At 50.7% G+C, this 24,449-nt stretch overlaps 2 protein-coding genes across 2 annotated transcripts in view; one reads left to right on the forward strand and one right to left on the reverse strand.

Annotated features, from left to right (window-relative positions):
* Positions 1-5,231, forward strand: part of Mirr (iroquois-class homeodomain protein mirror) — a 38,975-nt gene extending 33,744 nt beyond the window's left edge. Inside the window, exons 4-5 of the mRNA XM_076904485.1 lie at positions 3,614-3,918; positions 4,059-5,231. Coding sequence (XP_076760600.1) covers positions 3,614-3,918; positions 4,059-4,978 — 1,225 coding nt within the window. The 3' untranslated portion in view covers positions 4,979-5,231. The remainder of the gene's footprint in view (positions 1-3,613; positions 3,919-4,058) is intronic.
* The window catches only part of LOC143429091 (uncharacterized), a 324,872-nt gene that overhangs the window by 294,738 nt on the left and 5,685 nt on the right, over positions 1-24,449 (reverse strand). The gene's annotated exons all lie outside the window — the stretch shown is intronic.

Consider the following 24,449-nt stretch of genomic DNA (forward strand, 5'->3'; position numbering starts at 1 on the left):
CGTAATGGAAATGGAATCGGCGCGTGGTATGCGTGCACACACGTATCCGACGCAAGGGAAGATGGCGCCGTCGACGAAATGGCTGCACCTTCGCGTTGATAAAGCGAAAGCGCGAAGCCCGCGAGCCCTACCTGGGGAAAGGTGCGCGTCGAGGATGCAGGGTAGGGATGAGGTGGGGTCGAAAAGGGTGAGTAACGCGAGAAGGACAGAGAGGGAAAAGAAAGAAGTCGGATATCACCCCTAGTTACGAGCGGTAACGAGGGGCGGAGTCGGTCGAGCTGCACACCTGCCTCGTTTCGAACTGGCCATGGTCACTCACCCCCGTTTTTATCCCCTTAAAGGCTACGCCATGACAAACGCGTTTACGTTTAACCGTCGCGCGGTCGAGGGTTGCGAGAAATGGCCGTTTCACCGGACTTTAATGGTTGATCCGCTCCCATCGCGGGGTGGTTTCGTGTCTGAGGAGTTGTTCGCCGACGAGGAGGAGAAGCGAAGTCGGGTCGGTCGTTTCAAAGACATTCTAATGTCGATTCTTCGCTTTTCCACCGTTCTTAAATGGTACTACTCGAGTTCTTCCTACAGTTCAATCGTAGATATTGCTGTAAAATCCACTTATCGCGATCGCTGCGGATTACCGATAACTCGATATATCGAGTTCAACGGTATAAGCATATTTTTAAAAATCCCGAAATATCCTGCTTGCAGCGAGAATAGAAGCGCGATCCGTACATCTCGACGAATTGGCTAATTCGCGATTGATCGTTCATCGATACGAATCCCCTCGATGAAAGCAGCTCGCGATGCTGCAACGTTCGAATGTACTCTTTTTATAGACAGCTGCAGGATAGGAGAAAAGCAGATAAAGTCATCCGGACGTCTAGGCAGATTGGCATATTTGCCCGTGAGGGGGATGCGAGAAACGCGGACAAAGGCGCGGCAGCGATGAAACGGGAGGAGAAGCACGGGGCGATTAGCGATCGCTATGGAAACAAGCAGTTGATGCGATCAACCCCCGTCGCGCGAGAAGAGGAAAGAGAGCACGGCGCGAGCGTGCGATTATAGCTGGCTGTATACGCGTATATAAAGTACGATTCGTATACGTATGGACGTGTAGGTGCGACGCGTACGTCTCTATACGTACGACCCGGCTATATATACGCGGACGAGGAAACGGATCGTACAGCGGCAGTATTTAAAGCGGTCGACGAAATGCCCGTTGCGTGGCGATACCGGAGCGGAAGATAGATCGAGAGGAGCGGCGCAGGGAGAGCGCGCGAGGCGTCGCTGGGAAAGAGAAGGGAAAAGTTGGAGCGACGGCACATGGTCGGGGCAAAAGGAAACAGAGAAACGAGGGGGCGGAAGAGAAAGAGGGTTAGACAGGTGGACGCGGAAGAGGCGGAGAGATAGAGGCCCGACAACGACGGGGGTGGCGCGGCGGTGGCCGCCGCTGGGAGACGGGATCGGTAGAAAGCAGCAGTTCCCGCTCTCTCCGGGGGCGACTGGCTGTTATCATGAGAAACAAGCTTCCACTCTGATTTTTTAATCCGATCCGCACCCCCCTGCCACCGGCTGAATTTTAAAATAACTGCAGAACGCCATTTGCTCCTCGCAAACAGACCGGGGTTAAGCCCATCCTCGTCCTCCCTCCCATTCTTTCTTTCACTCTCTCCCTTCCTCTCTCTTTTTCTATGGTCGTCACTTTTCCGTGCCTACTACTCTCGTCGTCCTCCTCTTCCTCCTCATCCACCCACCGTTCGCCGTCTCGACTCTTTCGCTCTCTTCGCGCGCGCGTGTGTGTACGCGCGAGCCTTCCGCCGGATGGATAGGACAAGGACGCGGGGATACGTGGATATACGGGAACTTGGGCGAAAGTGTGCGAAGTCGCGTAACACGCGTCTCTGTGTGTACACGGGGGGCGGCAGCGATGCCAAATTGAAATGTTTAGCGCCTCGTTTCAGCTGGTGGGAATCCCGCGCGCAGCCTCCTCCGCGGTGGAAGGGAGACGGATCGGGGCCGCGAAGGGAACGACCGGTCCGGAAAGATACGAGGGGCGGGTTGGAAGGAAGATAGAAAAGCCGGCAGATAGCGCGTGTAGGCCTGTCCCAGGGAAGGGTAGATAAGTGACAGTTTTATTAATTTCCCATCTCGGTCCCGTCGCGAGCCACCCCGCCCCGACACCCCTCGATCCCACCCACCGACACCGGGAACCGTCAGTCGCGCGTCCACACACGTCCCTCCTACAGCAGATACAGGGTTGCTCCGCGCGTCGCTGGAACGGAAGAGGGTGAAAATAAAGCTCAATAATGGCGGCTGCCCGTCACGGGTTATCGTACGATGCGACGAAGCCGCGCTTCCGCGTGGATTCGCAACGACTCAATATCGACGAGCACCTCTGTCGAAAGAAATCCTAGCTGACTTGAGAATACTGAAATTAGTGTCAAAACTGGTAAATTACGAGCGGTGTGGGTGGGATTTCCACCATGTTAGAATCGCCTGGGTATATTAATACCCCCACCGCAACGGTAGGTACGCTTGCGTAAGAGAAGAGCAAGCGAGGAAACACGGGGAAGACCGCAACGTCGCAAAGAATGTCAAGCTGCCGCGCGCGGGGGGTTGGCTCGAGGGGATGGAACAAGTAAAAAAGCTGGGAGGGAGCGAGAAGAAGGGGGTGGTAAGCATCTCCCAGCCGCGCTCGCCGGCGGAAAATTTAATTTCGATCCCGTCGATTCAGCAGTTATACCGAAGTTTAATCTTTGATAAGGGTTAGTCTTTTAGTAATGGGATCCCAGGGGGTCGGTCGGTCTCTGGTCCGACCGAGCGAGAGGCGTGCTGGCGGTTCGTAGGGGAAACGGTCCACTCGCTCTCTTTCTCCCGGCTCGCCTTTCCACTCCACTCTCCTCGCTGACTGGGATGGAAGGAAGGAGCTTAAACCGTTAGATAGAGATCTGCTCTCGGGATGAAAGTAGTAGCTACCCGCTTATATCGTTCCTCTAACCGAGCAGGACTTCGGACTTTTATACCGGAGTACCGGGGGAAGGCGTAACGAGCCTCACGATTGGATAAGTTTCCCGACACGAGCTTCCACCGAAGGCTTTGCCCTCTTCTTCTCCCGCTTCTTTCTTCCTCCCTGACCCCTCCCTACCACTAGCCCCTTCTTTAACCTCTAGCTGTTGTTTCACTTGGACCGATCGGTGTGTGCACGCGCGTCCGTGTTATCCAACTCGCCCGTATAACGTATCGCGACCTGTCTACACGTCCCCGAACGCCTTATATCCGGGTCACGTGCATCTTACGACGATGAGAATGGCCGACGTTCGAAGGTCTTAATAAAAGGATGGACCCCACCGTGGTTACCGCCGTCGAGTGGTTCCCGTTAAAGACTTTGTTCAGTTCGCCGCCTCGAGTCTAATTTCGGTACCGCTCGGGGAAATATCTTGAAGCCTTTTAATGGCCGACGAGACCCGTGGATGTCTGCGATACGATAGGTATCGATGGTGTTCTCGTCTTGGGAGACAAACGATCGACTGATCTTTATCAACATACGAAAACTGAATCGAGTAGCAAACTCGACAACTTTTCTCACTCAACGAGCGCCTAATTTGTCGTGTTTCAGTTACGGCATGGATCTGAACGGCGCCAGACGGAAAAACGCGACGCGAGAGACGACGAGTACGTTAAAGGCTTGGCTGAACGAGCACAAGAAGAACCCGTATCCGACGAAAGGCGAAAAGATCATGTTGGCGATCATCACGAAGATGACTCTTACCCAGGTGTCCACGTGGTTCGCGAACGCGCGGAGACGCTTGAAGAAGGAGAACAAGATGACGTGGGAGCCGAGGAATAGGGTCGAGGACGAGGACAACAACAACGAGGACGACGACAGCGGAAGAAAGAGCGTCGACGAGAAAGACCGGCTAGGTAAGCACCACGGCGAACGTCAGCCCACCTTTCGCCACCTTTTCATTCTTCCTACGACGACTCCCCTTTCCTCTCTCGACGAGGCTCGCCGATCCTTTCCTCTCTCGTCGCCCAAAGACAAATCCTATTCTCTACCACAGACTCAAAGGATTCTGGGACCGGGTCGAGCGAGGACGGTGAGCGACCAGCGCACCGGATGGACCTTCTCGGTACCAGCGGAGGGTCCACCGGTGTACAAGGTAGAACCGAGAGCGAGTGGAGCGAGTCCCGAGCAGACAGCGGACCGGACAGCCCGGAGTGCCTCTACGACCAGAGAGAGCCCAGGCATCCGCTGCAGCTACAGCATCCGGCCTACCTCACCTCGTCCCACGGCAGACTGTTGCGTCACCCGTCCCCAGAAAGCACACCGCCGAGTAGTCATCACCTTCCACCCAGCACCACCGCGTCGTCGACGGTCAGCGGCGTCACCACGAAGCCGAGGATCTGGTCGTTGGCCGACATGGCGAGCAAGGACGGCGAACAACAGAGTCCCACGCCGACCGCGATGACTGGCCTCTCGTCCCCTTACAGCGGTAGCGGCGGAGGCGGCGGTGGAGTAGCAGGCGGGGGCGGAAAGCTGGTGAGCCCGCTGGCTAGCCGACTGCCGCCCCATCATCCCCTTCACCCGGCAATGCACTCGGGAGCACAGTTCGTACGGCATCACCAGGACTTCTATCGGAACCTCTACGGAGCCTCCCACCTCGGGACCGGAGACATGTCCCTGTTGGAGACTTACTCGAGGACTCTGGGCGGACTGAGCGGCGTGATGCCACCCTCGACGGCCCCCAGCATACTTACGTCCTCCGCCTCTGCTGTCTCGGCCAGCGGTAACGTGAAACCGTTCACCATAAACGGCGGTAGCGGCACCCCTGGTGGACCAGGGGTGCTGTTGACCACAGCCACCTCGGGTTTGTCACCTTCCTCCTCGTCGACGGCGTCCTCCGGTGGTTCCGACCAGTCGCCCCATCCGAGCGGTAGCTTGGCGTCCACGCAGGAGTTGAAGTCACCCGGTCGAGTGTGATTCTCGCCTGCCGGGACGACGAGCATGATGGACTAAACCTATATCGTTAAACGAAGTTTCGAGGGACGGATCGCCGCGCAGCCGTACGCGCGCCGCTGTGTGGTGTGGATGACAATAATCAGAGACATACAACCTTGTAATTAGTGTACAGTAATCGGAACGAAGAACGTCGGAACGAGATACATGAATATATACTGCCCCACAGATTCCTGGTCTCTCTCTCTCTCTCTCTCTCTTCACCGTTCCTAGTCTTTCTCTCTCTCTCTCTCTCTCTCTCTCTCTCTCTCTCTCTTGTTTTCTTCGCTTCCTTCGTGATATATCCTGACCTCCACCCTCCCCCAACCCCAGCCCCTTCACCCTTCGTAGTTCCTGTTCTCTCTCTCGTCCGCCGTCGCGAATCCTCTCGTTGCCCCTCCGGACAAGGACGGGACATAAGGGGACAAACAAGAAAAAAATATAAAGAAGAGTGGAAAGAATGAAGGAGAAAAAGAAAGGAGGGGAAAAAATCGTAGGCCCCGTTTATCTCTTCCGTAGAGCCAGCAGACGCGAGCTAATCGCGGTGTAAAAGGAAAATAATAAAGGTAAAAAAGAAAAAAACGACGAAAAAAGATACACTATCCTAGGCGTGTCTACCACGACATTAATTATTATACATAAAGAATACTATATATATAAATACACGATAATAATTAATAATTATTTATGCGTTTGTAAATAGTAGAGAGGGCCCAGTAGAGAGCGTCCGGCCAGTGTATGTATTGTATGTAGAGTAGGTACGATATTATTACTATAATATTTGAGATCATTATTCATACTAACGACGATGATTATTATTATTATTATTATTATTATTATTATTATCATTATTATTATTATCATTATTATTATTATTATTATCATTATCATTATTATTATTATTATTATTATTATTATTGATTATTGATTATGGATTTATTATTATTACTGTTATCGCAATGTTTATAATATTATCGATTCACGTCGGCCCGGTCGATCATGACGAGATATGGATCGTCGATTGCTGTGACAGATTACGGACGAGCGCGTGTAGCGCAACTTACCCCCCGTTGGAGGCGAGACGTTGCAGTGCGTCTCGCATCCCGTGTCTCTCCGTTCGTAAGTATTATTTATTTATTGCTCGTGCGCTTTCGCGCACGACAACGAAGTCCGGGGAAATCGTCGCTGATCGTAATAATAATAATGATAATAATAATAATAACTACGACAACGATGACGATGACGATGTTGATGAAGATGATAGATAATAACAACGATAACTATGAACGCGCGTGAAAAAGGATCGTGCATCGACGACTCTTTTTGTTTCGTTTTCGTTCTTTCCTCCTCGTTTCATTTTTTTTTTTTTTTTTATTCCGCTCGATCGATTTATTTTTCGCAAGCGACGCGCCTTCGTCGAACGCGCCCAACTCCGGCCGTAATCTGACAGAACCTGGAACTCGCGTTGCGCCCCGATCTGTCTGCGACAAACAAGGGTGCTGTGCGTGTCCCGCCTTTTCGAGAAAGGGAAAGAGGGAGATGTAAACGCGTACTACTATAGAGATATAAAAAAAAGCAAAAAAAAAAAACAAAAAAAAAAGAAAAAAAGAATAGGATCGAGGTGTGTTTCTCGTTGGACGAGGCGCGACAGCCGCAGGGCGCAGCGACTGTCAACATATCATGTCATGTCGAGAGTGAACGATCGCCATCACCTTTTAGTCATTCGTGTCCAAAATTTCACGCCAGCTAGCCGATGCCACATTGGCAGATGGCTTGCAGACTGTGTCCTTTCGCAATAAACGAATCATTATAAAAAAAAATATATACACATAACGTCTCGGAGCGTTCGCCATTCACCTTCCCTATCTAGCCCCCTGTCTTGTACGCGTTTGATCGATCGTGTGATCCCTTCGTGTCGCCTCGATCTGTGGGAAGAAAGGGTGGATGCTTCCTGAGTGGCGGGAGAAGGTGAGTGTAATTTTATAGATACATACTAGGTCTCGACTCATCTCTTACGTTGCTTCTATTCGCGCGATCTCAGCCACGAACACGAGCCATGTATTTTATCAAGTTCGCTAAAAAAAAAAAAATTCGTGCATTCGCGATTGCACCAGGATTTCAGATCGGACTGACAAAGCATACCAAATTCTGCCGGCGGAGGGTCGAGGGGGACGCGCGGAATCGCTGGATGCTCGCGATCCTTTTAACGATCCAACTGAAACGAAGGGGCGATTATGCGAGCGCGGGGCCAGCTAATCGCAGCCGCATGCACCAGGGAGCGTATAGACAGTACTCGGTGGCGGAATGAGTCTTTCTTCGGGTACCAGGATCGCGAGAGTGGACAGTCGGTCGGCGGGCAGCGTCCGGTTGAATATGAAACGCGTCCACCCGTTCTCGGAACCGGCCGTAAGATGTACTTATAAAAATGCAAAGCGACCGACTTCTGGGTGGTTGCGGGACAAGCTTGGTTATTAGTAAACATTTAAATCGACAATCGCTATAGGTATAGGGGACAGCAGCGGGGAATGCCGTCCAGGGCCCCCTTTCCCTTAGCCCTCCCCCGTCGATGGTTCCCTCTGTCACTGTCCCGCGACCTGGCCCGATGCTGTCCTCCGTCTCCGTTCCGTGCGGGCGTTGGGAGAGGACAGAGGGAGAGAAGAACGCAGGCCAGATCGAGCGTGGTGGAGGAAACAAGAAATCAAGCCGCGGGACCACCCGCCACGGCCTTGGGGGCACCGAGCCGCGGATCCCAAGGAGGTCCATCCCGTCTTCATGAATCAACTCGTTCCTGAATCGGCATAAACCTTCAAAGGGTTGCTGCGGCTGGGTCCCCCGCTCGCTAGATCCCGCAGAGTTATGCGGACGCCCGTGTCCCTTTCCGTTTCGTGCGCTCCCTCGCGGCGCTGGTGCTCCTCGTTCTTGGCCTTTGGCTTCCTGTGCGTCGCCCTCGAAAATTGGACGACCGGCCTGGCGATCCTGATTTCTCTCGGATTAACGAGAGATCTTTCGAGCATTCAAGTTCCGTTGTTATCCAAGCGGTACCTGTAGATCTCGAGTGCAGGTAATCCTTGGTGGAACGTAGATTTTTCCTTAACTTCCTGCAAAGGCTGCGGTCTATGACGTTGTGGTCTGTTGTGCGACAGACTTAGGTAACAATTACCGTGACAATTCCTTTGGAATTTAATCGGAGTTCCAAAATTTCAATTACTGATCCAAGGACTATATTAGAGTCAAGGATAAGACAAGTTCAATGACAAACTCGATACCCGACGCGCTATGAATTTTTGCATCATACGACAGTCGCTGGTACACGATCAGCCAGTCGTTGTCACGACGAGTGATTCAGTTCCGAAGAACGGCGATTAGGTTCCGGCTCGCCTCTAACCGAGCGAGGAATTCCTGGGCGCACCGCGTTCCAGGGGCCCCTCGTCGGCGAACGAAATTAATTTGTCGCTGCGCCCGATTACGGGGCGCGGCGTTATCCCCTCGGCGGGGCGCGAGTAAACGTCTAATTTTAGAATTACAAAAATGTATTACGGCGCGCGGTTAATGCGGAGAACGGCATTTAAATTGCCCGGTAAACTCGTTTTATGCCGCCATAAAGATAGCAATGTGCAAAAATGCAGGTGTCCGCGTAGGTACCAGGCAGAGAGGTCTAAGGCGGCGTTTCCACCGGTGGAGGTCGGAGTTACTCTCCTGCGGCCAGATAATACCGACTCCAAACCGACTCCCCTCCCGTTACCGATATATAGTAGCTCGGTGGTAAAACGATCGTGTCGTCGAGTACTAACCGAGACAACGCTATCTGCCAGCCAACGGGGATGCTGGTTTTTACTGTCGTTACTTGCCGAACAGACGATAATCGAGCGCGTATCTCGCAGGAGTATCGCGGACACTGCGCGGGACACCCTTAGCGCCGTGCTGTTACTCGAAGACCGAACTGCAACCTGCTGCTGACCAATCGTGTCTCACGGTGTTTCCGCGTACGATCTTTCGATCGTAGCAAAGACTGATACGCATGATTCGCTATTGAGGTCTTCAGCGTTTCCTTACTTGACTTTGGCAGTCGGAAAGTAAAAATTTACAAGTACGCATTCTGAATTTGGGAGAAGGATTGGTGCCACGTACGGCGTCCATTATAATAGAGAAGAGAAGTCTTATTATCCCTTATCCCTTTGTGTTAACATCTATAAGCTTCCTGGTCCAGCGACGTTACACCTCGTAACTCTCGTTCGATAAATTATTCTACCTTCGCGTTTCACGTGAAAAATGGTCGAAACAGAACGAAACAGGGTTGAATCGGCTGCGAACAGGCAACGAGACGAAGAAGCCAGTAAAAATAAAGAATTAAGAAGTAAAAATAAAGAATTCCTCGCGAATAACGACAGGAACGAGGACGTCACTCCCGGGCCCGGAGGACCGAGTCCGTGGGTCGCGAGGTCTTCGAACTCACCTTCCGTAGAATCCTCGTAAGTCTTATCCGAGGACGCTGCAAATGGGCGCAGGTTGGCAGCGGTTAACCGTGGACAGCGGCTCGCGGGGAGCTCGCCAAGGGGAAACGACGATAAACTATACTAAACTGCGCTCTCTCTCCGCGGCGATGCTTTATTGGCTTTTATCGAGTTTTAACGCGAAGCACACGGACGTTCGCGCGCGCGCACGCACACGTCCGATTCCTTTATGGAAACGCCGTTAATTTTACGACGCGGGCATATTTAGCCCGCTGGCTTCTCGTAAAATCATACTTCGGTCGCGATAAAGTTAAAACATCGGCAGGCTTAAAGCGAAGTTCGCCTCGTAAATACGACAGGGGGTGGGTCGGCGCACGGGGTTGCGACGCGCGATGGTGGTGGACGCGTAGACCGTGGCGTACGTTTACGTGTGGACGTCGAGGGCGGCCGTTAGGCAGCCTCCTCTGCTTTCGCGTCGTTGTAATCAACTTATGGTAATTAACGGAGTCGTGGGCGGGGAAAGATTTTTATTAGGCTTCCGCGTCTTTGCAACTTTTTTATTACGTCGCTTAATTGAAGTCTCTACTCGGTTGACGCGCAGGATCGCGGATGGGGGCTGCGAACATCCGCTGTCGGCTGCTTCCTCTTTGAACTTGACGCCGTCCCGTGAAAACGACGGATCCTGCGATTTATTATGAGGAAAATTTTAATGTTTCCTTCGTTTCCACCGCCATCGGCCGGTTTATTCATGCTGTACCAAGTTGTTCTCGTTAATTGCTATTATCGTTTCGTCTTGTATCTAATTGCATGTGTCGTTTTATGGATATTGAGATCGCAGTTACAAAATGGTAGCGTCGGTTTCATTTTATTTCAATCGCAAAAATGCAAAATTGTCTAATAATATGTACGGCACAACATTATGCAGTTTTTTTATTATCACTCGACGACGATTACCGTACATTGTATAGGTCACAGTTTTTTTTTAGTTACCGAGTGTTTATCGATAAAAAGTAAGGTTAGAAACAGCTCGCGCGATGCCATCAATATTTTTTACCGATAATTCGATTCAAAAGGAGCCGAGGCAAAGTTTCAATTTAAAATTTCGATTACTTTCCGGGATTCCTGAAAATCTGCGACTCTCTGGAAAAGCAATCCCGTCTCTGTAAAACACATCCGATCGCCGGTTTCCATCGCGCGAAAAGGTAGCGTCGCTCGTGTAGGTGGTGAATAATGATACGGCAACGTCGAAACAAGTTGCCGGACCACCGTCTCCCCTCGACGGGCGGATCGTGGGCTCCGCGGGCCGCGATGGCGGGCGGTTACGGGGCGCGCGAGTTCCACGTGGAACAGCGGCATGAAAAATTAACGGGCCCGCGTTTTGACGTCGCGTCAAAGTTTCGTTGTACGGGTGATAGATCGTCCCCGCGTCCAGCGTGTAGATTACTCTCGAAGCGGAGAGCGGACGGCAGCGCGGCGAAGAACCGGTGGACAGCGCGAGGAAAAGAGCACTCGCGCGCGCGGACGCGCGGTCGATGGACGGTTTTGAATTTCTCTCCCGCTTAACGACCCCTCGGACAAATCCGAATTTTACGAGCCTCAAGCTCGCCCGCTACCTGTCGCTTCTACGAAACTGGACTGAACGTTTTTCGGAAGATTTATCGCCGCCCCGGGGTCGAGCGCTGCCCTACCTGCTGCGTCGTTTCTGCGAGTTCGAAATGCACGGATTGATTCTTCCTCGATGCGAATAATTCCATTGATCGAACGTGTCTGCAAGTTATTTATTATTTATTTTCAACAAAAAGCTGCATCGTTCTGCATGTCGAGGTGGCTTAATTCGAAGGACACTGCTACGGTGAAAGGGTTAATTCCAATCGTTGTCTGTCATTTCTACACGATGGTTATCTTCGCGGTGTCTTTATCGCTGCCATTACCTTGTCTAATATATTGGTCGTTGACGCGAAAAAGGTTGATATTTATGGAATTCAAGCATTATAAAGAGAAAGTACAACGCGTCGCGATTGCATAAACGAGGAATCGGTGGTTATACTGCACCTAGGCACTTAAACATCGTGTCACCGAGAAGATGGGTTTACCCTATTGCACAATTGGTCGATCACATAATTAGATACAACATACGATCGTCGAACGTAACGCGAAATAAAAGGGCTGAAAGGAAACCCATCTAGGAAGAAGATCGCGAGTGATTTCCTTTCCCTCGTTTTCGTTCGATCTCTTATTTCGTCTCCCCGGGGCATCGACGCACGAGTAACAGCAGCTGAATCGGTAAAGAACACCGTGGACGTCTGCTCGGATCATAATATATCGTCGACGTCTGGCTTCCCGATTTGTGGCCGCGGTATCGAATGTTTGATGCGGCCGCTCCTCTTCGACGTAGGTCCTGGACGCTGCCGGGGCTATCTATTGTTCCTGAATAAACCATCGTATGGCCGAATACCGACGGCAGGCAGTAACTCTTCGACTTCCTGCGCGATTACATGAAAAAGTCGCGTGTCCGTTCCCTTCAGCCGCAACCCCCTCGTTCGTTCGCCCAGCCGCCCTGAATGGAAACCGTCCAACGGACCATATTCCGATCGCTTCGAGAGTGGCCCCGCGTTTAGCTCGCTCCGTTTTCAACATGGGAACCCCCGCCTTGCCAATTTTTAGGTAAGATGCTTCTCGTGATTCTCCTCGTTCTACAACGATTTTAGAGCCAGCTTCGTGCTCGATGTCATCCGTGACCGTCGAGAAGAGTTATTCCTCTTTGTGACATTTATCGAAGTAGTGCTCGTTTTTCTGTCGCTGAAAATAGTAACGCCTCGAGTTAATTAAATATAGGGAGGCTTCTAAATTTTCTGTGCCACTGTTGTCCTCGTCGAAGGGTAGTTATCGAGAGCTTGAATCGAGGCCTCAAGTCTCCATGTTTCGCGAGACAGAAAACGCGCGGAGGGAGAAGAAATTCGCGTGCGAAAGAAAAAACGGGGGGTGAGCGGGGACCGGAGTCGAAAATAGCTTGTGACAAAAGCATGGCGAGGAAAGTTCTCGGAAGCCGCGGCTGAAGATCGTCGCCACGGCCCGTGGCCGCAATAAACCGATTGGCGAGGCGAAACTAAGTAATCCCCTAAGCAAGCGGGGCCGACGATTCGCTGGAACCCTCGACGAGCTGAAAGAAGCCACGGGCGATATTTCATTCGCCGTACGATCCCGCGAATTCGTCCGCTCAAAGACTTCAAAGGAGAGCGGGCTGTCGCGAGTTGCCGGATGTCCGGCTGCTCGTCGTCTCGAGCGATCGAGCCACGAGTAGAAGAGGAGTATCAACCGCGAGAAGAAGAAGAAGAAGACGAAGAAAACGAAGAAGCAGAGGAAGAACCGAGACTAGGATGACGAAGTGGAGTAGAAGAAGAAGAAGAGGACGAAGGGGACTCGTGGAGGACGAAAAAGACGAAGAGGCAGAGAGGAGCTTACCGTTCAGCGAGGTACTCGAATTCGTCCGGGGCTTGTCGGCTGGCAAGTACGACATAAGTCACCTACTAAATTAGTGGGTAAGGGGCGGTGCATAATTCACCGCTGGTTAATTGGCGAGCGTTTTCACGCCAGCCGCCAGTCTGTCAAAGCGGCCGCATAGTTTCGAGGGAAAACGGGTGGACGGACGTACGTGGCGCTGGTACTGGTATAGAATCAATTTTTAAGCGGTTAACGGCCTGTCTACGCGCCGAATTCCGATATGGAAACACGCGGACGGTTAAAAGCTGGATTAACGACCGACAGCGGTAATGGCGAGGAGAGTAGTCCGCGTTGTTGCGTAATCGTGATTGTTCGAATAGTTAGGCGTCGGGGAGAGGAATCTATTTGTTGGCAGGAGGACTCAATTGTGTACCAGGGTACGATTGTCTGTTAAAATTGGCTCGCGTTCTCTGTATTACAAACGCGTTTCACCGGGGACGATCGCGGGGGGTTGTAAATCGAACTCGAGTTGGATCAACCATCCCGATTATTCTCATAAATACTTTCTTCTTTATACCTTTTACTCGTATGCGTGAAAGGAGCTTAAGTTTTCACACTTACCCTCGAAATAAAAATTGCAGTTGGCACTTTGGATGCAAAACGACGATCAGCGAAATATACTTATTGCAAACATCGTAAAGGTAAAGGTGGAGGAAGAAGAGAAACAATTTTATTTCTACAGACTGGAAATTATTTCAACAACAAGATAGTAACCAGGTGAAAGAAATAAGCCTCCAAGGCTTTATTTATGACAGATACAATTTTGAAGAAGAAAGAAAAAAATCGTTTTCACTGTCTGGAACGAAGAAGAAGAAAAGTTGACGCGCGCGCTGTGGATTCTCTCCACGATTCTCTCTCAGCCGGCACGCTTGTTTATAAATACCGCGTCTGGAGCAGGCGGCGTGCTGGAAGAAAGGAGCGACAGGAAAAAGAAGCTGGCTGGGATGCTGGCCGAGGACCCGCGACAGACGACGCCGAACGACGCGCTAGGATGCCGCGGCGCTTCGTTAGGGACCGCGACGATATGACTTATTTAATCGTCCGGGATGGACGTTGATGCGCCTCTCTATACGGCTTCTTCGGATGTTTGCGAAATTGGGGTCGAGGGCGCGCGATTTACGAGTCGCTCTCTGTTTGATGTACGAAGTGTCGATGCTGCTAACGATGCGAGTACATATTATATCGGAATACGGTTGCAGATGTAGGACGATCCATCGGTAGCGCAAACCAATTTTAAATTCCACAATTCTACACGGTCACTTGTCAATTTTTTTTTTTCTCAAGTTAAAATGCTTTTCTTTTATAAAATTGCCAGAGCATCGCGTTTGTATTTTGCGTTTAATATTTTGCGCAGGGTCTCTTCCAAATATCTAAATACTTCCAAAAGAGCGCATTTATTGACTCGTACCACTTTAAAGAGATCGCGAAAATGATGCTAGTAGCGTTCAACGTCGATCGCCCGGTTTATTGTTATGTACAGATGTTCAATGTAAATTAAGTCGACGAGCATTTTAATTCGGACGTCGAATCGTTTACTTCTGATCTTACGTCGATGGGCGGAGTATGTAAATTTCGAGAATTATTACGCGTTCCAAGTTATTTCCAGCAGCTCAGCGTTTACTGCTTTTTAGTCCCTACACATTATACGAGACGTTGCAGCGTGTAAAACGCTGGCCGACGAACCGAGGCATTAGAACATTCGTCGGGGACGGTTTTGGATATGAAAGACATCAATCATTATAACGACCCCGTGGGACGGGTCCCTGTTTTGAGGCGAGCCTGACAACCAGGGGACTTTTAATCTCTTTCGAACTTTTATAAACTCCTTCGATCGACCTTTTCCTTCCATTAATGCGAACGTCACGGCGATCCCCGAATTTTCCGTCACCTAGCTGGTCGCCTTCGAAATTTCAAACGTAACGTCGACTATGTCTCTGCGAAAAGAGAAATAGTGGTGCTTGCTTCTTTTCCATATTTCCTGAATTTCAGCTTCCGCTTCGAAATAAACAAAAGTCGACGTATTGTTTTACAATTTCTCCAGTTATCACGAAATCTGAGAACCATTTTGAGAGTAGCATCGCAGTGAAATAGAAGAATAAAAGTAGGTTTCAGCAAAAGAGCGATTCAGCTTATAGAGACTCAGCGAGAAGGAAGAATAAAGTAAGCTTCTCGAACGAATCTAATCGTGAAACGCAAATCCACCTGTCGCGGCGGCGATCTTTCGCGGATTTCCCTCGCAGATCGCGATCGAGAGGACACGCGCGCATCCACTAATTATATCGACGACTGGTGTTTGCCTTCCAGGAAGAGGACGCGGCCCAGCGGAGCGACTCGCCTCCTATCCCGCTCGTTTCTTTCATTTATTTGCCGGCGTTCACCGATCGCGGTTACCCCCCTCGTCCCAGCGGGACGGACCCCGATTCGGCCTACCGGATGAAAAACTGTATTTAATTAAACGACTCGGGCCGAGCCGCAACGGCGTCCGGGCAAGAACACGAAAACTACGACGTGGAAGATGACTGGTGACTAGTCGGGGGATCGCGGGCAAAAACACGATGCCCGCGGCCCCGATGGATGACGAATCAATCCTTCGGACGTCCGCCGTCGCTCGACGCAACCTGCGAGGTGGATCTAGCGACGAAGAAGAGGATTCTTCGGCTCCGGCTGCTCGCGATGGCATTCTGAATTCGATATTTCTGCTACGTTTATTTCAACGTCATTGCTTTATCGTGCGTTCGAGGTGAAGTGGCGAGTGGGGTAAAACGGGGCGCAAGGGTGAAGCTGCACGGTGTTGAGCAACGGATTGGCTGTAATACAGAGGAGACGTGGGTTTATTTAATCAAGGAGGCTAGTTCTAATTACTGGACTTTGGAGCGATTATAATAATAATGTTGCATGTTGTTTTGATATGATGAATATTGGGAATAAAAGTAATTATTTACTTTATGATACAACAGTCAAAGAGAAGGAAGGAGAGGGGTGAATCGGATCTGAAATCGAAAAAGATGAATTCTGGCTTCCTTTTACCCATGTACCACCACGTTAATGAACTCTCGAGCGGAAAGTATCAAGGTCTGGTCCATCGTTCTACCATCGAATGCAATGCAAATTTCTGCAGTTCCTCGTCCCGAGTGTAACGCTGTAAGAAGAGGAATCGTTTATGGCCTCGGGTATAGTGTCGGAGAGAGAATAACCCGGTTAATTGACGTACACAAATGAGCGCACGAAGTCGAAGGGGACGATCGTGTAGGGAATCCGAACAAAGAAGCGGAGGACATGAGTTACAGCTCGAAAGCAATTCTAACAGACCAAGTACACGATCCGCGGGGCCGTTGGGTAGCTGCGGACAAGGATCGGTGACATGTGGATGCCATCGACGAAGACCAGACGCGCATCGGTTGTCACAGGATGCATTCCTGCTGAGAGATCGAGGAGTTCAGGTCAAGTTACGGGACGTTATGCCTCTGGCCATGCGGAGGAGCCTTGAAACAGTTTCCTCCCTCGTCCATATTTTAGCGTTGTTTAAATAATACTTCCCAATTAAGCCTCGAAATCTGATTTCGCGTGACGTTTTCAAGAAACTTTCGCCTGTACGCTTACTGACAACAAATTAATACCACCTCGAGTATAGTACTCAAACCAGTAGCAACCTTGCACTCCAACTTTATCCAAAAATGTTGACTGGCAGTCGTCCATCAAGCGCAGAGGGTTACCCATGGTAATCGAGTAAAACCACACTCCCACTCGTTCGAATCGGTACTCAAGATTCACGACGCGGTGTCATCGACCCAGAAAATGGCGACGTGCACGGGAGGACACGCTAGAGAGCGCGGTGGACGAAGGTATACCGACTCTGTGTAAGTCCATCGGCGGCACGTCATCCCGTGGTCACGTCTCAATCAGTGTCTGGCCAGGACGAAACGGCCACGGTGAGAGAGAAAGAGAGAGAAAGGGAGAGGGAACGAGAGACACGGGTCGGTGGCAAGAAGCTCCGCGAGGACTGGCTAAACGTGCCGAATGTTAATTACGCCAGCGGGGTTCCCGGTGTTCCGCAGGGACCCCAGGTGAAAAAGTTCTCGTTCGGATCTCGCCCGACCACCCCGCCCCGCGCCGCGATATTATGGCACAACCAGCGATATCGGGGGAGAACGAAAAGAAACGGTCACCCGTCTACGCGCTGCCCGTGGAATTAACATTCTGAGAGCAGCGGGATACCCGTCGTCTAACGAGATAATTGACTGTAAAAAGCGCAATTAAAGGAGCCGACGTCCGGCCGCGTCTAGCCGATCGTTTCTTTCGATTGTCAACGAGGCAGTGGTCGATGCTAATTTTCTGACAATCTGGACTAACCCCCGGACCAGTTGCGCCTCTTCTTTATCGCGTTACGTATGGGAACGAATTAAGCTTTTTCTCCAAGTGGAAGAACCGAGGAAGAATCGTATCGTCCGCACAAGATTCCTCTGTAAAACCTGTACACGCGGGGCTTACAACTGGAAGCCCCAACAGTGATAAATGGTACCGTGGCATTCATAAAACCGATAGTTTCACCGCTGGAAAGTTTCCCATGAGTTGGTAGACGCGAGGCAGCGAGTATAACAAGTTCTTCGAACGGGGGGCTCTCTCGTAATCCCGTCAATCGTTCCATTGAACGTCGCCGGTGAAAGCCACGAGCGTGGAAAACCATCGCGACTCGAATCGAACCGCGGGCGGCGGCGGCGCGCGTAGAAGCGCGGGGCGGTAGCCGCGAATGCGGGTAGTCTCGTTAAAGCGGCGAACGCGCGACGCTTTGATCGTTCGCCAGGAGGAATCGTAATTCAACAGGAGGGAGGGGGGGGTTGAGGGCTTTTATATATCCTCCGAAAGGCCGGCTACATCCGGCGACGCTTGTTGTGACACGTCCCCGACGCCACGTCGTAACATAATTAGTAATACACCGGTGGCACAGGGGGGTATGTCACCCCGCTGACTAACAGTCGTTCTATTAATGTTTGTTTTCCACGTGCGCACCCCCAACACAATATATATCAGTCCCGGCCGCCACGATTTACGGCGTTCGAGCCATTTTTTTCCCCTCTTTTTTTCACCGTACCGCGTGGCCGTCGATCTTTCCTACGCCCTCGCGCGCGTTTATAAATAAATGACGTTTATTATGAGAGAATCGTCGCGCGTAGCGATAGGAGGATCAAGAGAGAAGGAGAGAGAGGGAGTTGGAGAACCGCGAACCGTCAAAGTGGATTTATGATATTTTCCCACCGACCAGTGTCTTCGAGCGAAGAGGACGCGCGTCGCCTTTGATCTAGCTGCGTTTCGCGCGCCCCGCCTGCCGCAAATGGCTACTGTTTTCAGCGTAACGTCGTCGTTACGCCCTTCGCGACTGTCCTCTTTTCCTCCGCTCCTTTCCTCGACGGTTCGCTGAAATCGCGGACGGAATCGTACGAAGACGAATGGGCCTGTGTATGCTACGATGGGCCGGATTTAAGTGATGGATTTTCAAGCATAGCTCCTCTCATTTGGTACGGCTCGAAGCGCGATTGCATTGGGACGCTAGTGCTCACTTTCCGCGACATTAAAGTGGCGATGCAGGCCAACCTCTTGCCTGCTATTACATATTTAAATATAACTTTCAATTAAGGAAACAATTGACAAAATCTCTTGTAAAACGAACCTAAACTCTTTGTTGTACGCAGAGGATTATCGATCCGTTCGATCGCAAAGAGGATCTTCCGCAGAGATCGTTTCTGTTTCACGATCCACGCGCTTGAATCGCGGTACGTGCATCTAGGACAGAGCAAACCTCGTCGATCCATGGATCATGATGGATCGCGCGAGCGTGAACGATGCGCGCGTTAAAATGGATGAGCCGCGCGAAATAGATCGGCGAAATAAATCAACATCGCGGAGCGGCCAGGCGAGATGAATGGAAGTCGGACCGCGCACGCGGATATCTGTCGCCGCGGACGATTTGATTTTTCACGCACCCTCGCGTATCTTTCCTCGAGGAAACGGAACTGATCTTCACCTGGCGACATCCTCGCAGCACCGCGTCCACTGCGTCTGTCGTTATCGAAGGAACGACATCGTAGCCTGTTAGAGTTGTATCGCCTGCTAATGCAATATGAATAATTAGGAAATCGCGATTATCTATTAGCAAGTTACTATTTAGTTATTTATATGAAGCCTGCATCGGACGATGAAGGCTTTATTAGTTACGATCGAATGGTCGAAAGGTGTGGCAGTGATACGAAATGATTTATTAATTTGCAATGCAGAGATTGTATGTTATTTGCTCTCATTGTTAGTTGTTTCTTCGTTATATATATTCGCAACACGAAAGTGTGTCGTAACGAACATTTTATCGAACGTCGCTTATATTACACGTCATTCATCATTACTCCGGTATACGTGCGCCATTAAATTTGTATTCCTTGCAAACACCAAAAGTGGACGTACCAATATTGTTTGTCTTATAAATCACCGATGGATAACGATAATTAGAATAAATGAAACGTCGCGTATCGCATTACTCGTTTAAGAACGTCAAGCGACTGCGAAACATCCACGTTCCATCTACACGTTCGCTCTCGCCCAGTGCCGACTCGGTTCCAAATTTGCTCCCTGCTTATTGCGCGCGTTACAATAATTTTTCATAAACACTCTAGCGGGCGCGTGCATTCCTTTCGCCTTAACGAACTCGGTCGTCACTACCGTGTCACAAATAATACAGATATCTTCGTTCCGGTAGACCGTGGTAATTGGAGCGAAAAGAATTTTGGAATCGAAAAAAATTCACTCTCCCACGTGTTTCTTCTACCTTTTTTTCTTTCCGGTTCCGGCGAAAGGACGAAGATTGATGCGTTCGAAGGTACGAGGTCACGAGCGACGATCGACGTTACAAATTATGCGGGATATCGTCGATGCACAGACGGATCTCCGATCGTCGCCCGTTCCGGCTGGGAAGCGATTAATTATAAATAATTAGACGCGAATCGCGGCGCGTTAAAATAACCGGGATAATTCGTGGCAGACGGCAAGGGCGGACTTAACGACCGGCTCCTTTTTCGTCGTTCTACCTCGTCTCTGTCGGGGGAAGAACCGACGCGTCACCAAGATCGTTACGTTGACGGGTTTGGGACTGTTGCGTGCGACGGATGTCACGTGGTGGCGCCTCCACCATTCGCCCTTCGCTTCGCGCGAAATACCTCGCGGATGTCCCAAGTTTGTCGCGATTCGTCTTCGTCTCTTTTTTATTCATCGCTCATTAAAATTACCCAAATGAATCGAAACGATTTCACTTCTCGACTTTTTCGTAGCTTCTTTGTATCCGTTCTCGTGAAAGTAACACTCGATTCTCGCCGTCTGCTCGTTCTGTAAATTCAGATTTATATAACAACCGAACAAACGAGCAACAAACTCCTCCAGAGTCGTCCAAAATCGAAAGCAAATTATCCGTGGAGCCTATAATTACACCGCGAACACGCTCGTTTACCCAAAGCCTGCCTCGCTTTTCACCTAAACGATCCTCAACTCTGTGATCTCTTGCACGGAAAGAAGAACCCGACATTAGCGTCGGTTTGTGCGTCCGCGGTCGCAAACGAGGCGAGCACAAATCGCCGTGGTATCCGTTCGGTAGGCGCGTTCCCTCGACGCAGTGCTCGGAAACGAGTGAACCGCGCGCACCGTTCCGTCATCAATCACCGCGGGGCTCGCGCAGGCCCGTTTATTTTAAGTCGGCCGCGTTTTTAATACACACGCGTCATTAACGCGTGCTGGCACCTAGCACCGGCGAGAACGAAGAGGAGGGCCCCCGTGTCGACGTGGCGTGCGATTAGGTATTCGATGTTCGCAGCGGCGAAGGAAGTGTCCCGCCGTTTGTCGCGGTGGCGCACGTCCGCGGCCAAGGTTCCTCGCCAAATTTGTGCTGCATCGCCGCCGCCATCGCCGTCTCTTTTCACCGTAATTCCACTCTCTCGCAATTTACAGCAATTTCGTTTGATTTAAATCCATTCCTCCATCGAAATCGTTCTCTTTTCGTTCAATGGATGAGAATTAAAAACAATTAATTTGTACGTAACGCAGACTGCTTACCGAACGAGTTAAAGCGAAACTTCGATCGATCCACAGTCGCAGAGACGGACAGTCGCGTAGTTAAAATGTCCGCCGCGACTCGAATTCGGGGGATTGCCGATTTCGCGTCGCGAAATAGATCTTCAATTGTCTGAGAATAGCAGAGCGATCGACGTTTTAATCGTGTCCTCCTACTGGGCTCCTTTCAGTCCAATATCCATTCAACCTCCGTCTCTTTGTGTCTGAACGGAGGAGCCGTAATTTTTGCTCCTCCGACAAGAGCTGGGTGACCTAGAAAATAACGCGAGCCCCGTGTCCGTTCAAAGATCATCCGAAGACAGCCTCGTGGTTGTTACGAGCGATATCCTCTCTCGACGAATAGAACGGCTCTATTCATCGTCGATCCACGATCTTTCGAATCCGCTCGGGGAAAATATAATTATTTCCTCTCTTCTATCCTTATCGACTGTTAGAATTCCGTGCTTGCGTAAATGCGTACACGCGTAACCTGTCGCTTGAACGGAGTTCTGTTCGATGGATACAAACGTAGGTCTTCCTTTAACACAGATTACTCGACGAGATAACGCGTCGCTCTTGTTAAATGTGTTTCAATAATTTTATCAGACTCGAAACGTACGCGTTACTCCCAAATCGAGGTATCTCCACGCTCGTTGTTTATTTAATGCGTATGTCGCCGATGTACCGATTATCTTTTAAAACGCCCGACGTGTTCGCTCTCGTCGCTGCCTCGCCGACATATGACTCGACCGACGAAATAGACCGATAAGGGTTAAAAGCGTTCGAATTAATCGGGCCGTATTGGCCCACGATATCTGGCCGACGAATCGAGTCCGACGCGTAACGGCATCGAAGCCCGGAAACTTATCGGGCGAAAGTTTTGTCGCCCGTCCGTGGCACAGGTGCGCGCGTACGCGCACACCACCGGAACTGGTCCGCTCACCGCTGGCGTTTTTCAACCGGCCAATGCGCCGGCTATCGTTCCGTGCATTTGCATAGCCGACGAAAACATGCTCGCTGGCCGCGGCGACATTCGCTCGCCGAGACTTTCGTCGTTGCGTTCCGGTTCTCCGTAATTAAGACGAGACTCTACGCTTGGAAAAGTTTGCGTCAGACATCGCTGGACCGATGCTTCTATCTTGTTTAGTTCATTATCGCGTTACGCGGTTGTTGTTATTATTTTCTTTCGACGCGTGTCGCGGACATCAGCTTCGCAGAGATGCTTCTCCTGTTGTAAGTATCCCATTATTACCGATTATTCGTTTAGTTGTACCGCTGGCGATACCAAGAGGAATAGTGAGATTTGTGCTTGCTTGAATCGAGGTTTTTATTAATTAAAGTAACGTCGAGTATGAATGTAACAATTTTTAACGATGCTTCGTCGAATTGCATCGTACGTGTTCCTCCGCTTCCGTTCCAGCGGTGACGCGGCCGCGTCCTACGGTGTTTAAAATGGCGGTGGAAACGAGCGGACGCGCGAAATACGAAACAGCGGAGGTAAGAGATTTATCGACGAGCTAGCGAATCGGCGCAAATCTTCGGAAGCGACGATTTAGAGAGGCACGCGCGGAATGTTACGTGTCACGGGGCCACCGTACATGGAAAACCATCGACGCCGCAATCTCCGGCATTGTCTGCCCGCCACGCCGAACCGTGTACACCCGCGCGATACACTCCTCTATGGTCGCCTCTATGAATTATGACCGTACAAGGCCGAGCTTTTCGCGTATTTTTTCACCCTTTTCTCTCTGCCTTTATTTTTTGTCTCGTTTTTTTTTTGTTTGTTTTTTCGTTCGCTCCGTTTCGCAATTTTACACGCAGAATTTCCGCTGATGCGTTTTCGCGAGACCAAACGACTCGTGTTACTCGCCCCGCGCGCTATATCTCGTATATCTTGTTAGATTTCGACCGCGTTCGATCGGAGTCTATCGTTAGCCGAGACTTTGGATGCTTGTTAGTGGAGTGGTGCGATACTTGTTAAATAGAATTAACCGTAGGTATGTTTATTGGGTATGCGTAACGCGGGAAAAGCGATTTCGAGTGTCGTCGACGATAAAAATTATTGCTTTCGATTTCATTTTCTTATGATAACATTATCGCGACAATTACGATACGACTAATTGTGAAGTGGCCAGGCAATCGTAAAGTTCTAAGAAGCCCGCAAATCGTTTCTCTTCGTGTTGCCTGGATAATTATCCAGTTAATTTTTATGTTCCTTTTTATGTTTCTCTCTAAACGCATTTGTCGCAAATGTTTACAACGACGAACACGATATAACTTTAAAACGTCGCACGCTTTCGTTCGGTGGCAAATTTTCCACGAACACTCGCGTCGTATTCCCACTGAAATCGCTGTCAAAAACCGCAGAGAGACCGTTCACGCGATTCGGCAAAGAGAAGAACTCGAGTCTACGATAAACGCCGAGGGCCTAATCGCGGGGCCTATACGCTCGATGAAAAAGAAACTAACGAAGGGACATTCGAAAGCTGTCTCCTTAATTCACCGAAAAAAGACGTTCCCCGATACGTCCGCTAGATATCGCCGGTCGACGAACGTCACCCGTGTCCCTTCCGTCTTGTCAGCCGAATTCCGCGGCCCGTTTACGATCTCATATTTACCAGCCGATCCGCCCACGCGTCCCCCGCGGGCCACCGATCGACGGCTGGGAGACGAGCCAATTAACAGGACGTTCTCATCGCGATCGCGGTGTCGATCTCCAGGCGCAACGGGGCCCCACGATTAAAATTCATTAAACCCAGCGAGATTAGCGCGGTTCTGGAAATGGACTCGAAAGGCCGCGCGACGCATATCAATCGGTTGTCTCGGGGGCCGAGGGGGAGTCGAACGGCGGGCAGAAAGGAGCGGAACAGAGGGATGGAGGCAATGGATGGGAATAAACGCCGGCCGAGTCGAGAAGGAGACAGAGGGTTTCCAGAGGAGGCGGTGGAATACAACGAATAGAAAAGAGCGAGAGAGCACGGCCGGGGTGGAGGAGGGAGCGAGAGGAACGGGCCGAGTCGCTAATGAGAGCGACAATTCAGTGTGTCGAGCACAGGCAGCGTGGAATGCAGCCAGCCTCGGGTTCCAGCATTCATAAATTTATTCCCGCCGCCTTCCTTCTGCCAGCTTCGTTTTATCGCCTGACAATATGCCGCCGCGACCAGTTCAACGCCGCGCTGCCACGAACTTTGAGAATCGAGCCGCGCGGGCACCGTGCTCGCTACCGCCTGGCTTGTTCCACGCGCGTTCCTTACGGAAGTTGGCCCGATTGATTTCGCTCGCGAGGGTTGCTGTATCTCGGATTCTTTCAGTTTGTTCGAGGCGGTCTCGATTCGCTTCCCATGCAATCGTTTACCATGCAATTTCGAATCTACAGATTATTTTCTTGAAGCGCTATAAGTTGCAGATTCGTCGATAAGAAA

Source organism: Xylocopa sonorina, chromosome 11 (genome assembly GCF_050948175.1).
Source record: "Xylocopa sonorina isolate GNS202 chromosome 11, iyXylSono1_principal, whole genome shotgun sequence".
Classification (NCBI taxonomy): Eukaryota; Metazoa; Arthropoda; class Insecta; order Hymenoptera; family Apidae; genus Xylocopa; species Xylocopa sonorina.